Genomic DNA, 18855 nt, shown 5'->3' on the forward strand with positions numbered 1-18855 from the left:
TTGTGGAGACAGGATTTGAACCTGTGACCTCAAGGTTATGAGCCTTGCGAGCTACCAAACTGCTCTACCCCGCGCCGAAGAGAAGAACTGAAAACTAATAGACAAGCAAGGATTGAATGCGCCCCTCTACCATATCTGTACTAAATTGTTTCTTTTTCTTTAGCCTTTTTAGAGGCCATTTAATATGGTTTTTTTATGACTACCATCATTTATAAATTTCCACTTTTGGATCATGGCATATAAGGTTTTTCCTTTACAAGTGACGATGAAAATTCACTACAAGAAAAGTCATTTTTAGTGACGATTTTTTAGTGACCACCTAAAATCTGGTCACTAACATCATCATTTAATGACCATATATTAAGTCGTCACTGGATTTTGGTAATGCTATAAGTTTAGTGACCGGTTCTATATATGTCGTCACTCACCGGTCACTAATGATAAAGTAAAAGCTCTATTGGATGCTTTAATGACCAAAAAAAGTGGTCACTGCATTACAGGCTTAGTGACAAAAAATAATAGTCATTAATTTTTTTTCTTTATTTGAACCCAACTAAACGGCATGTAGTGATGACACAATATGGTCATTGAAATACAAACTAAAAAAACAATGAGTGACCACAAAATAGTGGTCACTGACCAACATATGTTAGAAGTAGATAAGTTGGTCATCAAACCACAAGGGTGAAAATGTGACTTACCCTAAACTATGAGTGATAGAGTAACAAAACATGCTAGACCACATTGTATGCAAACAAACCTCTTCCGTCGTTTCACCACCATCTCCAAGCCCTAAACCTTCCCCAATCTCCAATTCGTCAACTCCAAATCCAATTTCTACTGCTTAGGGTTTTTTGTCAGCCGAGAGTTTCAAGGATCTAGGAAATGGCAAGTTCGATGACTACTTCTGTCGATATCCGAGTCATCGACGATGTCATCAACAAAGTTCGAGAAGAATTCGTCCTGGCGAGGGAATTCCTTCACGTCGATGCCGTCGCCACTTCTTACTTGCGGTGAAAGCACAAAAACGACAACATAGCTGCCAGTGGTAAGGTTCGTCCTCCCACTGATTGGCGCCGCCTCCTCCTTCCCTATATCCTTTGGTATCTCTCTCTCTCTCTCTCTCTCTCTCTCTCTCTCTCAATCGATCAGCCCTGGTGATTTCATCTACTGGATTAAATTTTGAAAGAAGGTTAGATGGACAATTGAATCTATGTTATTATGAGCAGCATCAATTGACCTAATTTTATTTATTTTGTTCTTGTTATTTTCTTAATTTTGACAATTGAATCCATGTTCTTATGACCAACAAACTTGACGTTCATAGGGAACGGTGGCTTTCTCAAGGTGTTTTATTCTTGCTTTGATTATTTAGATTGTTGATTGTTGATCATTATTTTACACTTAATCAGTAATTACCTTTTGGTTTAGAGTTCCAAATCCATTTGAAGTTGATAATTTAACCATTCACAACTCTTCTGTTGTACTAAAATTTCTACACTAGGTGTCTCTTATGCTGAAGACTGTGAAGCATAGATCACAACTCTTGAAAGTGTCTTGGATTCTCTGGTAGTAATATACTAATATGTCCTTGTTATATTAAGGATTTATTTTAAATTTATTTGGAATATGAAAATTTATTGATTAAAATTCGTTTTGTGAATGTGAAGGTTTACACGGTAATGAACAGGATAAAGCTGGAGAATGTCACCCCATCTAAGGTTTCTCATTCCGAGCTAAAAGCTAAACTGGAATCCTCAAGATTCAAGGTGAACATTATAAAAATACGGATGTTTTTTATAATAAAAACTGAACCTTGAGAATTCAATCATTTCATTTTCTTTTGTTCCCCTGATTTTTTTTATAGTTTGAAGCGCAACTGCTTGAGTTGTAAGTGTCACTGCAAAGTAATTACAAATATACGGATGAAAAGCCTGAGATTCTTAGAAAGAGATTGTTTAATGATTACACTAAGATCATTTATTTTGTTGATGAGTTAGACCTTTTGGGTGCTTATGAGGTATGTATTTTTTATGCAATTTAAAGAGTAAATTTCTAGTAAGGAATATTGTTCTTATGACTTATATCATCTATGATTTGTTACTTGATAGGCTGTTAAAATTTTTATAGAGCATTCCCCAAAAGCCATTGAAGAATGTGATTGCTTTTAGCAAATCTACTCAAAGTATGTTTATTTTCTTGAGGAAGCGTTGATTATCACCGGGGAATCTTTGCCAAATGGTATATGCTATTTTTGAACCTTTTATTCATTGACTATCATTGTTGGAAAAATTCAATTTTTTTTACAAATATATGTCTGACAATATTGCATTCATCCTTGAAAGGTAGAAAAAATATTTTTTTTATCTTGCAAAAACAGATGGTTGCTTAAAGTAGAAAAAAATGTTGAAAGTGGTTAACTTAAGGTTTTCATTCAGCACACCTGATATAACAACAATCCTAGATAGATGGGTAAAATAGTCATTTACTGTCTTTTAGATTGTTCATTTAGCACACAAAAAGAAACAACAATTTTCATCTAACAAATCAATTGCCTTGTGTTTGTAGATTTTTGTCTTTTTAGCAGCAGAGTATGAAACCCCATAGAATTCTCTAAATCAGGTAAATTTGTTTTTTCTCCAACGATAATATCTTCATTAAGTTATAATTATATTAAAAAATCTTTACGATTATCACTTTAAGGGTTTTAAATGGTTTTCTAAAATCGAACTACATAATAACTAAAGGACAAAAACGTAATTTACAATTGCAAACTCCTTGTTTCTTTTTGTTTTTCCCACCAATATATGGATAAATGAGGGCAAATTTGTAAATTGTTATGAGTTATGTCTTGTCTCCGTTACAAATAGAATGAAAATATACTTTATTTGTAACATTTTGTAATTACAAGAGATTTCATCTTGTTGCGTTTGTAAATTTATTGAATCTTTGAAAAAGAACCAAGGTCTTGTTTGCTTTTGACTTAAGTGGGACATGAATTGGGTGGTGTTTGTTTTTTTGAGAAAAATTGTATTCATCACTTATGTTTTTCTTGTTTGCGTGCGGGCAAAAATGTGAAAAAAATTGTTTGTTTTCTAAATTTTTTACGGAAAATGAATGTTTTCTTAAATTACAAAGAAGTTGGAAATTTTGGAAAAGCAATAATTATTGTTTTCCATATTTTCTAATTCCATATTTACTAATAACATAATTTAAAATGTGAATATATGACAAAATGGTCGTAAAGACACTTGAGAATGTTTATTTTTATTTTGATGTCTTTTAATTTTAAAATATTTTTTTTGTAAAAATTCGATATCTATTTGTAAGAAATAAAGACATACTTTCGATGGTATGTTATTTATAGCATTCTACTTCTATCATTAGCTATGAAAATTCTATCCAATTATATCTATGAAAAATGTATAACAACTCAGTTATAGTGTATTGTCTTTCTCGTAGTTTCTTAAGCAGTGACCACTTTTTTTTGGTCTCTAACAATATTTATTTAGTGACCACTTTTTGTGGTCACTAATTATATAAATTAGTGACGACCTTCACTGATTAGTGACAAGATTTAGTGACGAAACCGGTTGTCACAGATTTTGTGACCATTATATTTTAGTCACTATTCAGTGACCATATATATATTTGGTCACTAAATCACTTTTGTGACGGACCTATAGTGACGAAAAGTGACAACTAGATATTTGGTCACTAAATCACTTAGTGACGACTCTTTCTCTTGTTAGTGACCATTTCACTATAGTCACTAATTGGCATTTTTTTTGTAGTGATTCTTTTAGCTCAAGTTGATTGTGATGATTAGTTGGTTTATTTAGGAGGAGATGATGTTTGGAATCATCCACAATCAACAATACTTCATTGTGGGTTGAACTCTTTTGGAGTTTCGGGTTATTGCTCTTTTTAGTGCCAAGTTTTAGAGGCTTTTGGCTTTGGTTCAGATCATGCGATCCTATCATTTATTCGTGGACAAAAATAATTTTTAAAGATTGTTTGGCTTGTTCAACCATTATAATATTATAAGGTATTTTCAAGAATTTAATGGCGTAGGTATTCTCAAGACTCTAATACCTAGGGGTATTTTTCAAACACTATGATACGAAGATGTATTTTGCTTAAAAGACATTTATGTCGTATGACATTCGGTGTGAAGTTTTTACTTCTTCAATATTTCATCTCTAATTTGGATAAAGCTTTATTTGAGCAAGGTATCAGTTTTATTTTTTTAATACATTAGGGAGCATGTTATACATGATATTGTATGAAATCCATTTTGGCACAAGTGGTTTGGCATCGTTATAATATTTTTATGTGTTTATAATAATGTAAATGTATTATCTAAGGTATTTGCATTGAGTTTAAAAGATTTGTATCCAGTGGGTTTTGGGAGATTTGATCTATCACCATTATCTCCCTTTTATTTCATTTGTTATATGTAGGTTAAGAAAACAACACCTATTAAGATTAAGAAGTTATCATTTTATTAAAACACCTCATGTTTATTTAGGAATGTTTCCTGAGTATAAGGATTTTCTTAGTATGATTAGGATTCGTGTGAGACAATCATCTAAAGCCTTTTAGATCTTTTATCTATTATTGTTCATTCCTACATATTATTTTTTTCTCCTATCTCTTTGGAGTTTTATCAGCAATGTAACATTTTAATAAGTAGTGGCCGTTTATAGAGATTTTTTCCGTTCGGGTTTCTACTATATGATTGTGTTCTCGTGTGATTGTTCGATTGTGTTTCTTCCACATCATTTATTTTATAACAATAGGATGTTGTCCGGCTAGGTTACCTTTTACTTATTTGGATCTTAGGGTGAGTTCTAATCTGTCTTGAGTGATTCGTTGGGATATGTTGATTAAGATATTCAAGATCAAGCTTTCTATTGGAAAATAAAAATGCTTTGTGTTGGTGGATGAAACATTAATATATTATGGAGAGATGGGATATTCCAATATGTATAGACACTTATAGGATTGTCGCAACAATTTGAGATACACTAACACTCCCTCTCAAAGAGACAGAGGTGCAGTGAATATAGACAGGGATGTGTCAAGCCACGCCACGAGGGTGTTAGATGCCGATTTTCATACCATATTAATATATGTGAAGTTCAAAATTGTCTCTAGAAAAGAGACCTTTTGGAGAAAGAGCAGACTTCAACATGTACAAACACTTATAGGATTGTGTCGCACCGGTGTGTGATACACTAAACAATAATATGTTGTTGAATCGATTGTAGGTAGCTTGGGCATATTTTATATGTCAGTCTTTAAAGTTTCGAAGAAAGTGATTGCACAACTAGAAAGTTTGCAATCTCTTTTATTTTGGGGAGTAGAAGGTGGTCAATATAAAATTTTGTGGATTAAATGGAGTTTGTACAATTTTAATTAAGGCGTTGTTGCTCAAATAAAGGTATTAGTTTGCTATATTTATCATGTTTCTTTCGTGAGTTGTTGTATTTCGGTTCATTCATGGTGTTAGAGTTGGGTTTGGGCCGAGTTATGAGAAAAATCACATGGGGTTTGGTCCAAAATTTCCGGCTCCATCAATAAATTGCAGGTATTATGTTACATAATGTATTAAAGAAAAATGTTGGTAATGGTTCTTGACTAGGATATGGGATGATGTTTGACTTGGAGCCATTAAAGCTTCGTTTTCATTGACTTTTCTTATTGGATTTTACTGATTTTGCAAGTTCAACATCTTAACTCAAACAATTATCAATTAAACAAATATGAAAACTAAGCAAGCAAAGAAAACGATTTTTAATTCAAGTTTGAAGAATTCTTCCATTTAGTTCTGAATCCCCCCTCTCATATGGTTGATTTCTAATGGATAAATTATATTGATTATCAATTCATTAGATTACTAGTTATCATAATCTGATACCTAGATCTACCAATTTATGAATTATCATGTAATGATCAATCACAAGTTAGACACAAAATTGATATAAGCATGAATTGGACTATAAACGATAAATCTATGAATTACCTATCCTAGATCAAGACAAGCAAATTATGGATCAATTATGCTCTATAACACAATCAAAGTAGCTAACTTTTATTTACCTAACTCTAAGATTTGTTCAACATCTAATTATTTAATAGTCTTAAACAACTAGATAACAAATTCATGCAGTTTGAATAATCATCTACTACACAAAACGTGTATAATAAGCAATATAAGCTAGGACTTCAACATGTTAGGATTGTGATTATCAAACACTAGTAAAATCAACACAAAACATCTATAAATTCAAAATCAACACATGGGATACGGGCTCATCTTCACCAAATAGAAGTATAGGGTGATTACCCCACAACTAAAACAGAAAAAAAAAACATAAAATCAAAGCTAATTAGACTAGACATGGTTAAAGCTAGCAAAACGGATGATTAAATGTTGTTCTCCTTTTAAATCTCTTCGATGCTTGAACATCAAACGAATTTTGATCTTCCAAGGGTTCTTCAGAGGGTTTTAGTCGCAGCTCTTAACTTAATTCCCAAAGCGACTCCTGAAATTTGACATAAATTTCGAGATGCATATATATGCCAAAAATTGGTTGCCTCACCGTGGAAATTAGACCTCCACGATGTGGTCCACATTTAAAACGCCTACACCCCAAGTCTTGGTAAGCTTCTCTGTCCATGTCATGACATGCACTTTACACGACTTTTTCTTCTCTATTTTCAGCTTCAGTACTCAAAGTATCCAGCTTTCTTCAATTCCAGCTCATTTTCCTCGAGAATATCATTTTTTTACTGCAACATACAATTTGATTATTATAAGTACTAAATATCTTTGCATTTTTACCAAAATATAACTCAAATGTATTAAAATAATGTGTAAATGTATGTATAAATATGACAATACAAAGATGATTTAAAATTACGGTTCTCAAAAATTTCATAATGATTCTATTTCTAACAAAATAACTTCTCATTCTTACTTTTGGATTGTTCATATAAACTCGAAATTAAAAGTTAACTTGGTTGTTTGGCTTCATAACACCAATATTATCATTAACATTTTGTAATAGTCTATTTATTTATGTATTTTATGTTATAATTTAGTTGTTTTAAAAAAAAATATTGAATATCCTCCTTAATAAATGAAGGTTTTTTTGCCACGTATCAATCTTTCGTTAATTTTGACACTTGTCATTTTGTGGTATTTTTGAATTAAATATTATCCACTTGTTAATTTTTGGTTTGTTCCAATTTTTAAAATTAAAGTCATATACTTATATATGTAAAGTATTAAATATGATATATTAAATTGCAATAAATATGTATCTTTCTTAATTTAAAGTTATACATTAAAAAATATTTTCCGTTTACACTTTAATGTTTAATTTTTTTTTGAACCAACCCGTGTAATACACGGATTTCACACTTAGTTTTTCAATAAATTGTTTGTAACAAATAATGGTACCTTATATCAACTTAAGATAAACCAACCTCCACGAGTCGGTTGATTGGGTTTCTTATATAATTTCTTTTTCTTATTCGATTTTTTGTTGGTGAAGATCACCAATAACTGTCGTACGTCTTAGAAGCAACTAATATGATAATCTACTCATTATAGTTTAGATTAATTAGATTAGATAACGTTACATTTAAATTTAAAATAACATTTTTTTACAGCTCGAAGCATACTTATTTAAGTCTGACTATTGGTCCTCAAAAAATTAAAATCAAATTTACAATATTCAACTGAGTTTTAAATTGTAATGTTTATATAATTCCTGAACTCGTTCAACTATTTCGGCCACCGTTTGTTTCTTGGATAAAATTTTGCAACCTGTAATCACGAACGAATGGTTTTTTATAGTAAAGTCCAAAACAAATCCTTAATCCCACGTCACAAGAAAAACAAAACAATTTTATCAAACATTTCTTTAAACCTTTTGATTTATATATATTTTATGTGCTTATTTATATAACAATTTATAGAATGTTCCCTTGGTAAAAGTAAAGTTTCTAAGCATTTAACATAATTGGTCCTTATTTTTTATCTATTTTAATTTTTTGGTCTGGTCATTTTTAGGAGCTTTTTAATATTTAAAATTTTGCCACAAAACTTTAAGAAATTGACAACTTTGATTAATTTTCTAAAACTCGCTGATTCCAGTAATGGGTTTTTAAGATATCAATTTTGGCTAGAAAACTTTAATATTCAAATTTTGGCTAGAAAACTTTACATTGTTTAGGAACCTTTTAATATTCAAATTTTGGCTAGAAAACTTTAAGGAATTAACAACTTTCGTCTCTTTTTTCTAAAGACTTACTAATTAAATATTAATAACATTGTTCTATGACTATTTTTTTATCATATATTAACTAACGAGTTTATTTCAATCTTTTATATTGTCGGATAAAAAAAATACATACTAATACTAGCGTTTCAGGAAAAGAAAAAAGAAAAAATCTCAACTATATGATATATTAATTTTTATCACTTCCTTTTCATTTTACGAATTACTTTTTTTACATTTTTGGTTGTTAAGATCATATTTCCATCATTTTATATATTAACTTAGGGAAGTGATTTGCAACATATTTTCTTGGTACACAAAAATTTATGTTTTATATAATTTTGTCACAAAACAGAATATTTTGTTTTATTGTTTTTTTACATGTCTTTTTATGTCATTTAACATTTTTCAGATTAGCTAACTTATCAGTTAGTTTTACCGATTGTGTCATTTTTCTCAGCTAGCTTATTGGTTAGTAACTTTTATATATGTTATGTCAAACATAGTCTAAAAGGGTTTTTAGGATATCAATTAGACCATACATATACAATACTACACAAAATGATGGTAAGAAGAGACTTTACACCAAGAAAGAACAAAATCATATATATATGATGAATCATATGCAAGTACATTTTTGGAAAATTATGCAGCAACAACAAAATTACATTTGACAATTTACGAATGAACCCCTAGAACATGTATATGATCTACAAAAACAAAAAAGAAGACTAATAATGATATAAAAGGGGTTCATACTTCATAGCATTTCTGTTACATTTTTTTTGTAGAGTCCTGGTAAATAACTCCTCCAGTTTATGTATTTCCATCTGCAGATTTGTCGTAATTTCATAACAATTGAAAAACAATTCATTTAATAATATTAATATTCAGGAAAAAAGAACTTACTTGAAATGAAGAATGTAACAAACATGATGAAGGAATAATTAAGGACTAATTTCCTCGCCTTCCATATCCTCAAGAATAACATATCTTGCAGGGGTAGTATCGTCAGATTTTGCTATTTTAGCTCCGCTTCTTGTTCTATTCTGGAACTTTTGGTACCTAGTATTTTAGAAAAAAATAAATAAATTAAATTATTTTTGGTCAAAAAAGACATTTGAAATGACTTGAGAGGTTTTTTATGACTTACTTGTACCAGTTGAATAAACTCACACCAAACATGATTATGATGAGACCAGCTCCTTTTAACCATGTGAATTCATCATGAAAGTAAAATACAGCTACCTGAAAAATAAATTTAAAATTTTAAAATACTTTGTAATTAAATAAAACTGAGATATCTAATTACAACTAATGTTGGTGAAATCGTTGTTTCGTTAGCATTTTCTAGTTATAATTCATACACGTAATTTACAAAAATGATCCCTGTGCTTTCAGCATTTTACCATATTTAGTCCAAAAATGAAACGTTTTCCAATCTTGGTCCTTATATTAAGGTTTCATATGGGACTTTCTAGTTTTTGGGCCTTATTTCAAGATTCCATGGACCAAAATTAAAGATGTTTTGATTTTGGACTAAACACTGTAGGAATCAGAAAGCAAAAACAGTTTCTGGTTATAATTTATAGAGTAAATTACAATAATGGTCCCTGTGCTTTCAGATTTTTATCATGTTTAGTCCAAAAATGAAACTTCTTTTCACTTTTTGCTCTTGCTTCAAAGTTTCATATTTTTTTTGTTCCTATGACATTCTGATTTTGGTCCTTATTTCAAGGTTCCAAGGATCAGAATCGATAAAAACATACAAATAAGGACCATAATTGAAAACTGTTTCAACTTTGGACTAAATACCATAAAAATCAGAATACACCAGGACCATTTTTGTAATTTACTCAAATCCAAAACTAATCAAGATATTCTTATATTATGTTGATATGTATTTGAGGTTTATAATCAGACTCTTTTGTGTTAAGATTATAAATCTATAAAGACACAACATACTTTTATCATTTTACAATTTAGCCACTAAACTATTTTCTGTAATGATTAAGTCATTGATTTTTTTTACTTAAAAAGTTGTCAACTGTCAACTGTCATACCAGTATTGTGACAGCTTCCTTCACAACTCCAGCAATAGTCACTGTTACTGCACTTGTCATTGAAACAAGAATGTACTCTGTTAACACCTGCAAATATAAAAACATGCAAAGATTAATTATTAATTATTATAATCACAAACAATTAATTATATTATATTAAAAACAATTACCATAAAAAAGGCGAGAGTTCCCCCCAAAAGCATCAAGAGGCCACTTCGGGTGATATGCCATGGGCTATCAAAATAACTTGTCCTTCTGAATTCATCCCATGGATCCAAAATCAGAGAAAACAAAGCAGTTGCTACAGCCATTACTGGAGTTACAACACTCATCAGCACCAGTGGATTTTTCAAACCTGTTTGATAAAGATAATATGTTACCAATTTGGTCCCTGAGTATAGTTGATTTTTGCAAATTTGGTCCCGGTAGGTTTCTCTTGCAACTTGGGTCCTTATTTGAGGTTTTTGTAACGTTTTTAGTCCCTTTTCCAAGTAAAATGACTATTTTTGCTCCCTGTATATAGCTGATTTTTGCCATTTTGGTCCTTATTTAAGGTTCTTGCAACGTTTTTACAATATCTTCCATGTAAAACGATTATCTTTGGTCCCTGAGTATAGCTGATTTTTGCAATTTTGGTCCCAAAAATATGGCATATTACTTGGAAAAGGGACCAAAAACGTTACAAAACCTTAAATAAGGACCAAAATTGCAAGTGAAAACTTACTGGGACCAAATTTGCAAAAATAAATTATACTCAGGGATCAAAAATGTAATTTACTCTAAAGTTAATTATGTAGGCAATTGCTTACCATAGACTTCTTTCTGTAGGTTCCACAGATGTCAGAGTTAACCAATTACCCAAAAAGATAAAATATAATATTAGTACAAATTTATAGAAAAAAAGATAGGAGATAAATATTTCAGAAACTATTTTTTTGCAAATTAAAATACCTGAAGAAGGATCTGAGTCATGCTCCAACGAAAACCAGACATAACAGCAGCAAGCATGACAAATATAAAACCCCAAAATTCAAATGCAGTCTCTTTTGCAACTGCAAAAGTATATTAAAAATATATATATATCCATATAAGCAATCTACAAAACTAAATAAGAAATTGTGCAATTGATTATTATTTATTATACCTGTTAATAAAATCCCAACAGATATTATTAAAATAATGCCTAAAAGTTTGACACTTGGAGTCTCCAACCTACACAGTAAATCCCAACAGATACTATTAAAATGATGCCTAAAATAAGAACTTGTTCAAAAAGAAGACAACCCTAAATTGAAGTAAATAACAATACCTGAATGCAAAGGCGAATATCAAAAGAAATATAGGAGATGCAGATTTGCACTGCAAACAAAGAAAAAAGATTTAAAACTAATTAAAAAAAAAAAGGTAAGTTGAGTTGACTAATATGAATGGAGAGAGTTGACCAACCATGGTGGCAAATGTAACAGAGATGAAAACAAGGGATGCATTGCTCAAGTTGATATCCAGTGCTGTTGCAAGAGACGTGGGTACAACTGTGAAAGGCAAAGTCCATCTGTAGCATTAGTTATTATTTATTAGAAAAGTTAATAAAAAGTAACAACATGTATGAAGAACTAGAGCTATAAATACATCTATGATATCAACAGCAATGGGATGTATTTGTTTTTTTTTTATGAATGTTTACCTCTCACAAAGTAGTCCTTCTTTGACATAGGTACAGAAGGTTCAAATCTTTTAGACCAAAAGTATGTGATACCCTTTGACAAAATAGCTTGCATTGCAAAATGAACTGTGTTCATCAATAAGGGAGCAGGGAATCTTCCCATATCATCTCCGAGTAGAGTCTTATTATACCTATTAACATTGAGAAACGCAATCTAAAACTGTAGATCAAGATGAAATCATGAAATAGATATTGCAAATAAGAAAAGGAGACTTACAGGGTTAATAATGTACTGAAAATGTACCACATGAGTATGAAAAACAATGTCTTGAGTATATCAGAAACAGCAATAGGATTCCTGGAGCTTGATGAAACAGCCATATATGTTTCAACAAAATCGGTATCTTCAGGATCTAGCATTCTATTGTCAGCAATTTCAATATCAAAAGAAGAATAATTCCCATTTTTGTTTCCTCTTCTGGGACTAGGAGCAGGAAACATATCTATACTGCCACTTCTATTCATCTTTACACCCCTCAATTCACTACTCTGTTCTTCATCAACTTTTTGAAGCACTGGAAGTTCAAAATTGTCGTCCACTTCATTTGTATTTACAATCTCATCCTCTTGTACACGATTCTGATTGTATATCCCATCTTTGTCGCCCCAATTAGAGAATGAAGGGTCCCTATGGAATCCGAATCCTTCCTCATGAGCAATTTTCTGGGTGTTTAAATCGCTCTCTACCATTTTGTTCCTGATTTGTGGTCGAAGCCATCTAAACTCCAACCCCCATGATTAACCAATATCACCGAACAGAACTAGCACATGAATAGAAAACTCCACTACGATTTGATCGTATCAAGTTTGACCTAAGTCATAAAGTTCTGAAGTCTAAGTGATCAAAGTTCCGGAAAATTACCTGCTCTGATCAAATTTAACAAGACATTCAAAATCTAGCTCAGAAAATCCGTTTTGCAACAAACATTAAAACTCACGATATATTGCCTACTTTTAATTGCATTGAAAACCCAATTTTATGAAGTATTGTTGATGCAAATATGGTAAAAAAATCATTGAGACACGTACCTCGGTAAGCTTCTTGAATGAATCTAGTTGCAATAAGGTATAGATATTCAAAAGAATTCAAACACGATGCAATTCGCTGACGTTGCGTTTCAGAAACGTAGATCTTATGAAGATTCAAACGACGAAATAGACACAGAGATCTGTAATATAAAAATTATACGGTGAACAACATAAATGGTCCCTAAACTATTGCACCATATGCATTCCGGTCCACTTAGCTTGGAATAAATTACACTTTTTTTTTATTATCTTTTTTAATTTAAACACTAAACAATATTTGAAATTATATACTGACAATGCGGTTACGGAAAAATGAAGAATAGATCATTTTCTGGAAAAAAAAAAAAAAAAAAATTACGAAAAATTAGAATTTTGAAAACACATTTACTTCAATAATTTTTTTAGAGAAAATAAAAATTTTCTGTTTTTCCAAAATTAAAAACTTAAAAATTTTTAGAAAATCAATAATTATTGTTTTTTATATTTTTCTAATTCAAAAAAAATTAAAATATAAAAACACACATACCCCACACCATCCACTCCCAACCATCATCACCATTGTTGTCATCGTCCATACCACTACTGTCGCCATTGTCTTCCCCATATTTTATTTCGTTTTTACATGTTTTTCATAATATGGTAATAGAACTTTATTTTTTTACTATGTTTTTTACAAATTATTTTAAAACTTTATTTTTTATTTTTTACATGTTTTGTGTCATAGTTTGTTTTTACAACTTTATTTTTCTATAATATCTTTCACACACTTATTATTCTACTTCAAAATCTATACAATTTTGGCTGATAAGCATCTATGTATCAACTCTCGTTACATCTACGCCAAAGACTCATTGTAACTTCATTTTTATTTCATTCTTATCTGTTTTTTCACAATTTTATTTCCATCTTTATATCCTTTTACATGTTTTTCACTATTTGTTGTCATACCCCATACTTTAGCCAGACAGTTACATGAAATGAAATTCTAAATATATTTTTTAAAAAAGTACATAGAAATAAAGTAAAATAGATTATGAAAAAACATATAAAGAAAAAAGAAAAAATAAAAAAAAGCCACATTATCACCGATGATAATAGAAACAAATTTGGTTTCAAATATTATATAAAATTTAATGAATAAAAAATTACAAATATAATACTTTAGTGCCTAACTTCAACATTAATCTTTTTTTTATCAAAAAGGAATATGATACAATGACTATTCATAATACTCCTATAGATTATATACAATTATATTTGAAAAACATTTTTGAGATGTTCTAAGAAAATTGTCATCTTACAGCAAGTAAAACGATTTTAACGATGAAAAAAATAGTATATTAAATCTAATAAAACTTTTTTTTTATGATACTTGTATATTTTATATCAAATTATATGAAATTTGTTATTAAAAAAAAAAAAAAAAAAAAAAAAAAAAACTCAGTTAATGCTTGAAACTCATTGTGTTATATTTTTGTTATTAAACCCTTTTATTTTAGGATAATGTAAATTAATGGTTTATGACTATTTTATAATAATGTATTCTTATTAAAATTAGAATATAACAACGTATTTTCATTCAAAAAAATGTCTATTAAAATCAATATAATGACCTTATACATGTTGCTCTTAAAATATATTTTAATAAAACTTAACATAGTCATGAAGTTTGTTATAAAAAAAAAAAGAAAAAAAAACTAACATACTATCAGTTAATGCTTGAAACTTGTATATTTTATATCAAATTATATGAAATTTGTTAAAAAAAAAAAAAAAAAAAAAAAAAAAAAAAAAAAAAAAAAACTATCAGTTAATGCTTGAAACTCATTGTGTTATATTTTTGTTATTAAACCTTTTTATTTTAGGATAATGTAAATTAATGGTTTATGACTATTTTATAATAATGTATTTTTATTAAAATTAGAATATAACAATGTATTTTCATTCAAAAAAATGTCTATTAAATCAATATAATGGCCTTATTCATGTTGTTCTTAAAATAGTATATTTTAATAAAACTTAACATAGTCATGAAGTATTATTTTGGGCAAGATCATAATGTATAATGTAAAGTGATTTGAACCTAAGACAAGTCATTAACGAATTAATTAATTTATTTAACATCTAATCACTAACAAACAATTAAAAATATATATAATGTAATTTCTTTGAACGTTGAAACACATAACAAAAATACATCTAAAAATAATATAGATAGAAATATTAAACAAATAAAAATATATAAATAAAAAAAAATGCCACGGTGTTTAAATCGGACTCCTCCTCCGGTGGTTGTTCTTTTTCCTCGGACACGCTCCCTCCACGAGAGGAAAAATGCTATCTTCAGTACAAAACCCTCGCATCCTCCTCCTCCACTGCCGGTGGTCTAAACCTCTCCACCACCACCACCACCGCCATTATCCCAAAGCCATCCACGCCGCCGCTCAAGCTCAGGCCGTTTCTACATCATCCCCCACCTCTCAAATCCAAATTATCCAAAAATCCATCCATTCCCGGGAGAAAACAGCCCGCCAATTTGCCGAAGAGTTTATCAACCGTCTCCGCCTTACCGAACCCCATGTCAAGAGCTTCCTTCACGTCTCAGAAACCGTTTTAAACGAAGCAGATGAAATTGACCGGAAAATTGATCGAAACGAGGATGTGGGACCTCTCGCCGGAGTATTGGTTGCTGTCAAAGACAACATTTGTACCGCCGACATGCCTTCCACTGCTGGATCTAAAATACTGGAAAATTATCGACCGCCATTTGACGCGACTGCTGTTAGGAAGTTGAAGGAGAGTGGCGCCATTATCGTTGGGAAAACTAATTTGGATGAATTTGGAATGGGAAGTACCACTGAAGGATCAGCTTACCAGGTTAGATTACAAATTTCTTTCCAATTTCTCCGGTTCTTCTACCAAGTTGCCATAAATGTATTCATTTTGATACAAATTAGGTCACTGCAAATCCTTGGAACCTTGAATGTGTACCAGGGGGGTCATCAGGAGGCTCAGCTGCAGCTGTTTCCGCTAGACAATGTGTAGTATCGTTAGGAAGTGATACAGGTGGAAGTGTCAGACAACCTGCATCATTTTGTGGTGTCGTAGGTTTAAAACCAACATATGGTCGTGTCTCAAGATTTGGACTAGTGGCATATGCATCATCACTTGATGTCATCGGATGCTTTGGCTCATCGGTTGCTGATGCTGGCATCCTTCTTCAATCAGTTTGTGGCCATGATAAACTCGACGCCACTAGTAGCAAACGGGTATGTTTATTTTGCCCTTGGTTTTATCTTGAAATTACAATATTGCCATAACTTTATGAAAATCTATGTCTTCAGGAGGTTATTGACTTCACATCTCAGTTTGTTGCCAAAGATTATCTTGAATCACAGCCCTTGAAAGGACTAAGAGTTGGTGTGATTCGTGAAACTCTTGGTGATGGAGTTGATCAAGAAGTAGTTTTATCTATTCGTGGTGCTATTTCTCATATGGAAGAATTGGGATGTATAGTGACAGAGGTTCCCATTTTATTTTCAAGTCATTCAGGTCGCTGGACATGACAATTCAGTGTTTAGACTAATGTCCATGGGACAAAAGTTGCAATTTTTTGTCAATGTAAAAGACGTAAATGCCCTTCTCATGTTCATCATCAATACATATAGTGGTTTGACTTTTTTTCTGTTTAATAATGGATTTCAGGTGTCATTACCTTCTTTCTCTCTGGGATTACCAGCATACTATGTTCTTGCTTCATCCGAATCTTCTTCCAACTTGTCTCGATATGATGGTATTAGGTAATATATAAAATCTTGTTCTTCTTCAAATGTAGATATGAAACCTAATAAAAATATAAAGATTGGTAGGATAAAAGCAGAATAATAGGTTGCTAACATCATTTTTTTTTTTAATTTCCAGGTATGGTAACCAAATTGTTTCTGATGAGCTAAGTTCCCTTTATGGAGGTTCTCGTGCTAATGGCTTAGGTCCAGAGGTATGAAAGGAAAACTTGATGATAAAGGGCAAATTTGTAAAATGTTAGGATTTAAATAAAGTTAAGATTTTTCAGGTAAAAAGGAGGATTTTGATGGGGACATATGCCCTTTCAGCAGGTTATTATGATGCCTATTACAAGCGAGCTCAACAGGTAATTTACTTTGTGTTGTGTTTGTTACACAAGCTTTCTAGGGTTATTTTTTTTATGATGAGAACAACAAGGGCAATTATGTCTTTTTCACATACAAGAAATCATTGAGTAAACAGTAAATTATGGTGATTTAGGTGAGAACTGTAGTCCAGAAAAGCTTCAAGACAGCATTAGATGAACATGATATTCTAATTTCACCTGCAGCTCCATCTGCAGCATATAAAATCGGTAAATTTTCCACATCATCATATTTTGTTTCTTGATGTGAAAACAATCATCTCAAATCATAACCAGTGTTTGTTTATTTATTTGTTATATTTGTATTATTTATAGGTGAAAAGAAAAATGATCCTTTGGCAATGTATGCAGGGGATATTATGACTGTAAGTCTTTCTAAGCTTGTTTCTTAAATATAGAGTTTATGAGAATTGAGAGTTAATCTTTTTCATATATCAAAGTGATGAATGATACAAGTATATATATACAGAGACAAGCTACGGCAAACAAACTAAACCCACATACATAGGCAGTTGAAGCACACATCCTGAATACCAGGACTAATATGACTAATTCCAGTGACTTAGTCCTATTGACTAATTGACTTCTTGATATAGCCGTTATTATTAAATGCTACCCTTTGTTCCTTTTGTGTTATTCTTAATGCAATAAGTTGTTTTTTTTTTTTTTGTTTTTTTCTGAATATTGTTTTGGCTTTTTTGTTTTCATTTGTGAAATTGCAGGTGAATGTCAACTTGGCTGGATTGCCTGCATTGGTTTTGCCATGTGGATTTGTCCAAAATGGCCTTCCTGTTGGTGTTCAAATGATAGGGGCTGCTTTTGATGAGGTGGGATAATTTCTTCATATATAAATTTTCTTACTTTTCTAGACAGGTTTAAGACTAAATGACCATTTTACCCTAACATTCTGAAAAATAAATTTTATAATATTCATCAATCTTTTTTTTTTTTTTTTTTTTATAGAAATGCTGCTTATATTACTGGATGTTTGCAGGAAAAATTGCTGAGAGTGGGCCATATCTTTGAACAAACGCTTCAAGGTTGCTCCTTTATCCCACCACTGATAGCAGATGAATTTAAATTCTAGAAAAATTGATCATAATATAAGTCATTAATTGTCTTATTTTTTTGGTGAATTATGAGTTAGAATGATAGTCCCGAAAGAGGGTATCAAAAGGTAGTAATATTCTTGTAGTCAATTTGCTTTGAACTCGGATTCTTTTGATGTATAAACTATGTGTTCATTCATAAATTGGAGTTAGAAATGCTTTGAACTCAATGATTGTATGTTTTGATGTTCTTCTACATCTAAGAAAATAGAAGTATTTAGGAGATGTATATGCAATTTGCAAAGAAAATGTCTATGTTCTTTATGTATCTTAAATAACGGTTGTGATCCTATAGCACCACAATTATTGAAAACAAGAAGCATCATGGAGAAAATGACAAATTGCAGTAAATAGCAATGTATCTTATTCTTTTTACCAATATACCCAATTCATGGTGAGAAAAAAGTAACATACTTTTAAGTTTTAATAATGAGACTTTTACCAAATTCTAAGGTTTCAGCAGAAAAAT

The 18855-nt window shown here is 30.7% G+C and overlaps 2 protein-coding genes, 1 long non-coding RNA gene and 1 other non-coding gene across 17 annotated transcripts; 2 read left to right on the forward strand and 2 right to left on the reverse strand.

Moving 5' to 3' along the window:
• On the reverse strand, nucleotides 1–74 carry TRNAM-CAU (transfer RNA methionine (anticodon CAU)). Its single transcript has one exon. It is a non-coding gene; the product is annotated as a tRNA-Met (tRNA).
• Nucleotides 75–648: 574 nt separating this feature from the next.
• LOC111902474 (uncharacterized) lies at nucleotides 649–4216 on the forward strand. 13 transcript variants are annotated; one of them, XR_002853805.3, is made up of 6 exons: nucleotides 650–1569; nucleotides 1671–1769; nucleotides 1868–2020; nucleotides 2112–2472; nucleotides 2569–2622; nucleotides 3795–4216. It is a non-coding gene; the product is annotated as an uncharacterized LOC111902474 (long non-coding RNA). The 13 variants fall into 13 exon arrangements; XR_002853804.3 differs by having other exon boundaries at nucleotides 651–1569; nucleotides 3843–4216; XR_006185315.2 differs by having other exon boundaries at nucleotides 653–1569; nucleotides 2112–2241; nucleotides 2346–2472; nucleotides 2569–4216.
• A 4657-nt stretch (nucleotides 4217–8873) lies between these two features.
• On the reverse strand, nucleotides 8874–13266 carry LOC111902472 (probable sugar phosphate/phosphate translocator At1g06470). Of its 2 annotated transcripts, none has more exons than XM_023898299.3 (13): nucleotides 13110–13266; nucleotides 12298–12947; nucleotides 12042–12211; nucleotides 11804–11889; nucleotides 11667–11716; nucleotides 11502–11569; nucleotides 11309–11409; nucleotides 11167–11179; nucleotides 10528–10712; nucleotides 10358–10444; nucleotides 9448–9542; nucleotides 9204–9359; nucleotides 8874–9124 (listed from the first exon to the last, which is right to left on the reverse strand). In XM_023898299.3, the coding sequence occupies exons 2-12, from the start codon at nucleotides 12768–12770 to the stop codon at nucleotides 9242–9244; spliced, it is 1446 nt and encodes a 481-aa protein (XP_023754067.1). In that variant the 5' UTR covers nucleotides 12771–12947; nucleotides 13110–13266; the 3' UTR covers nucleotides 8874–9124; nucleotides 9204–9241. The 2 variants fall into 2 exon arrangements, with proteins under 2 accessions (XP_023754067.1, XP_023754068.1); XM_023898300.2 differs by having other exon boundaries at nucleotides 12298–12942; nucleotides 13110–13244.
• A 2121-nt stretch (nucleotides 13267–15387) lies between these two features.
• On the forward strand, nucleotides 15388–18556 carry LOC111902471 (glutamyl-tRNA(Gln) amidotransferase subunit A, chloroplastic/mitochondrial). The gene is made up of 10 exons (XM_023898298.3): nucleotides 15388–15986; nucleotides 16067–16378; nucleotides 16454–16633; nucleotides 16815–16909; nucleotides 17031–17106; nucleotides 17182–17259; nucleotides 17394–17487; nucleotides 17593–17642; nucleotides 18000–18104; nucleotides 18272–18556. The coding sequence occupies exons 1-10, from the start codon at nucleotides 15444–15446 to the stop codon at nucleotides 18362–18364; spliced, it is 1626 nt and encodes a 541-aa protein (XP_023754066.1). The 5' UTR covers nucleotides 15388–15443; the 3' UTR covers nucleotides 18365–18556.
• Nucleotides 18557–18855: the final 299 nt, after the last annotated feature.

Source organism: Lactuca sativa, chromosome 8 (assembly GCF_002870075.4).
Source record: "Lactuca sativa cultivar Salinas chromosome 8, Lsat_Salinas_v11, whole genome shotgun sequence".
Lineage (NCBI taxonomy): Eukaryota > Viridiplantae > Streptophyta > Magnoliopsida > Asterales > Asteraceae > Lactuca > Lactuca sativa.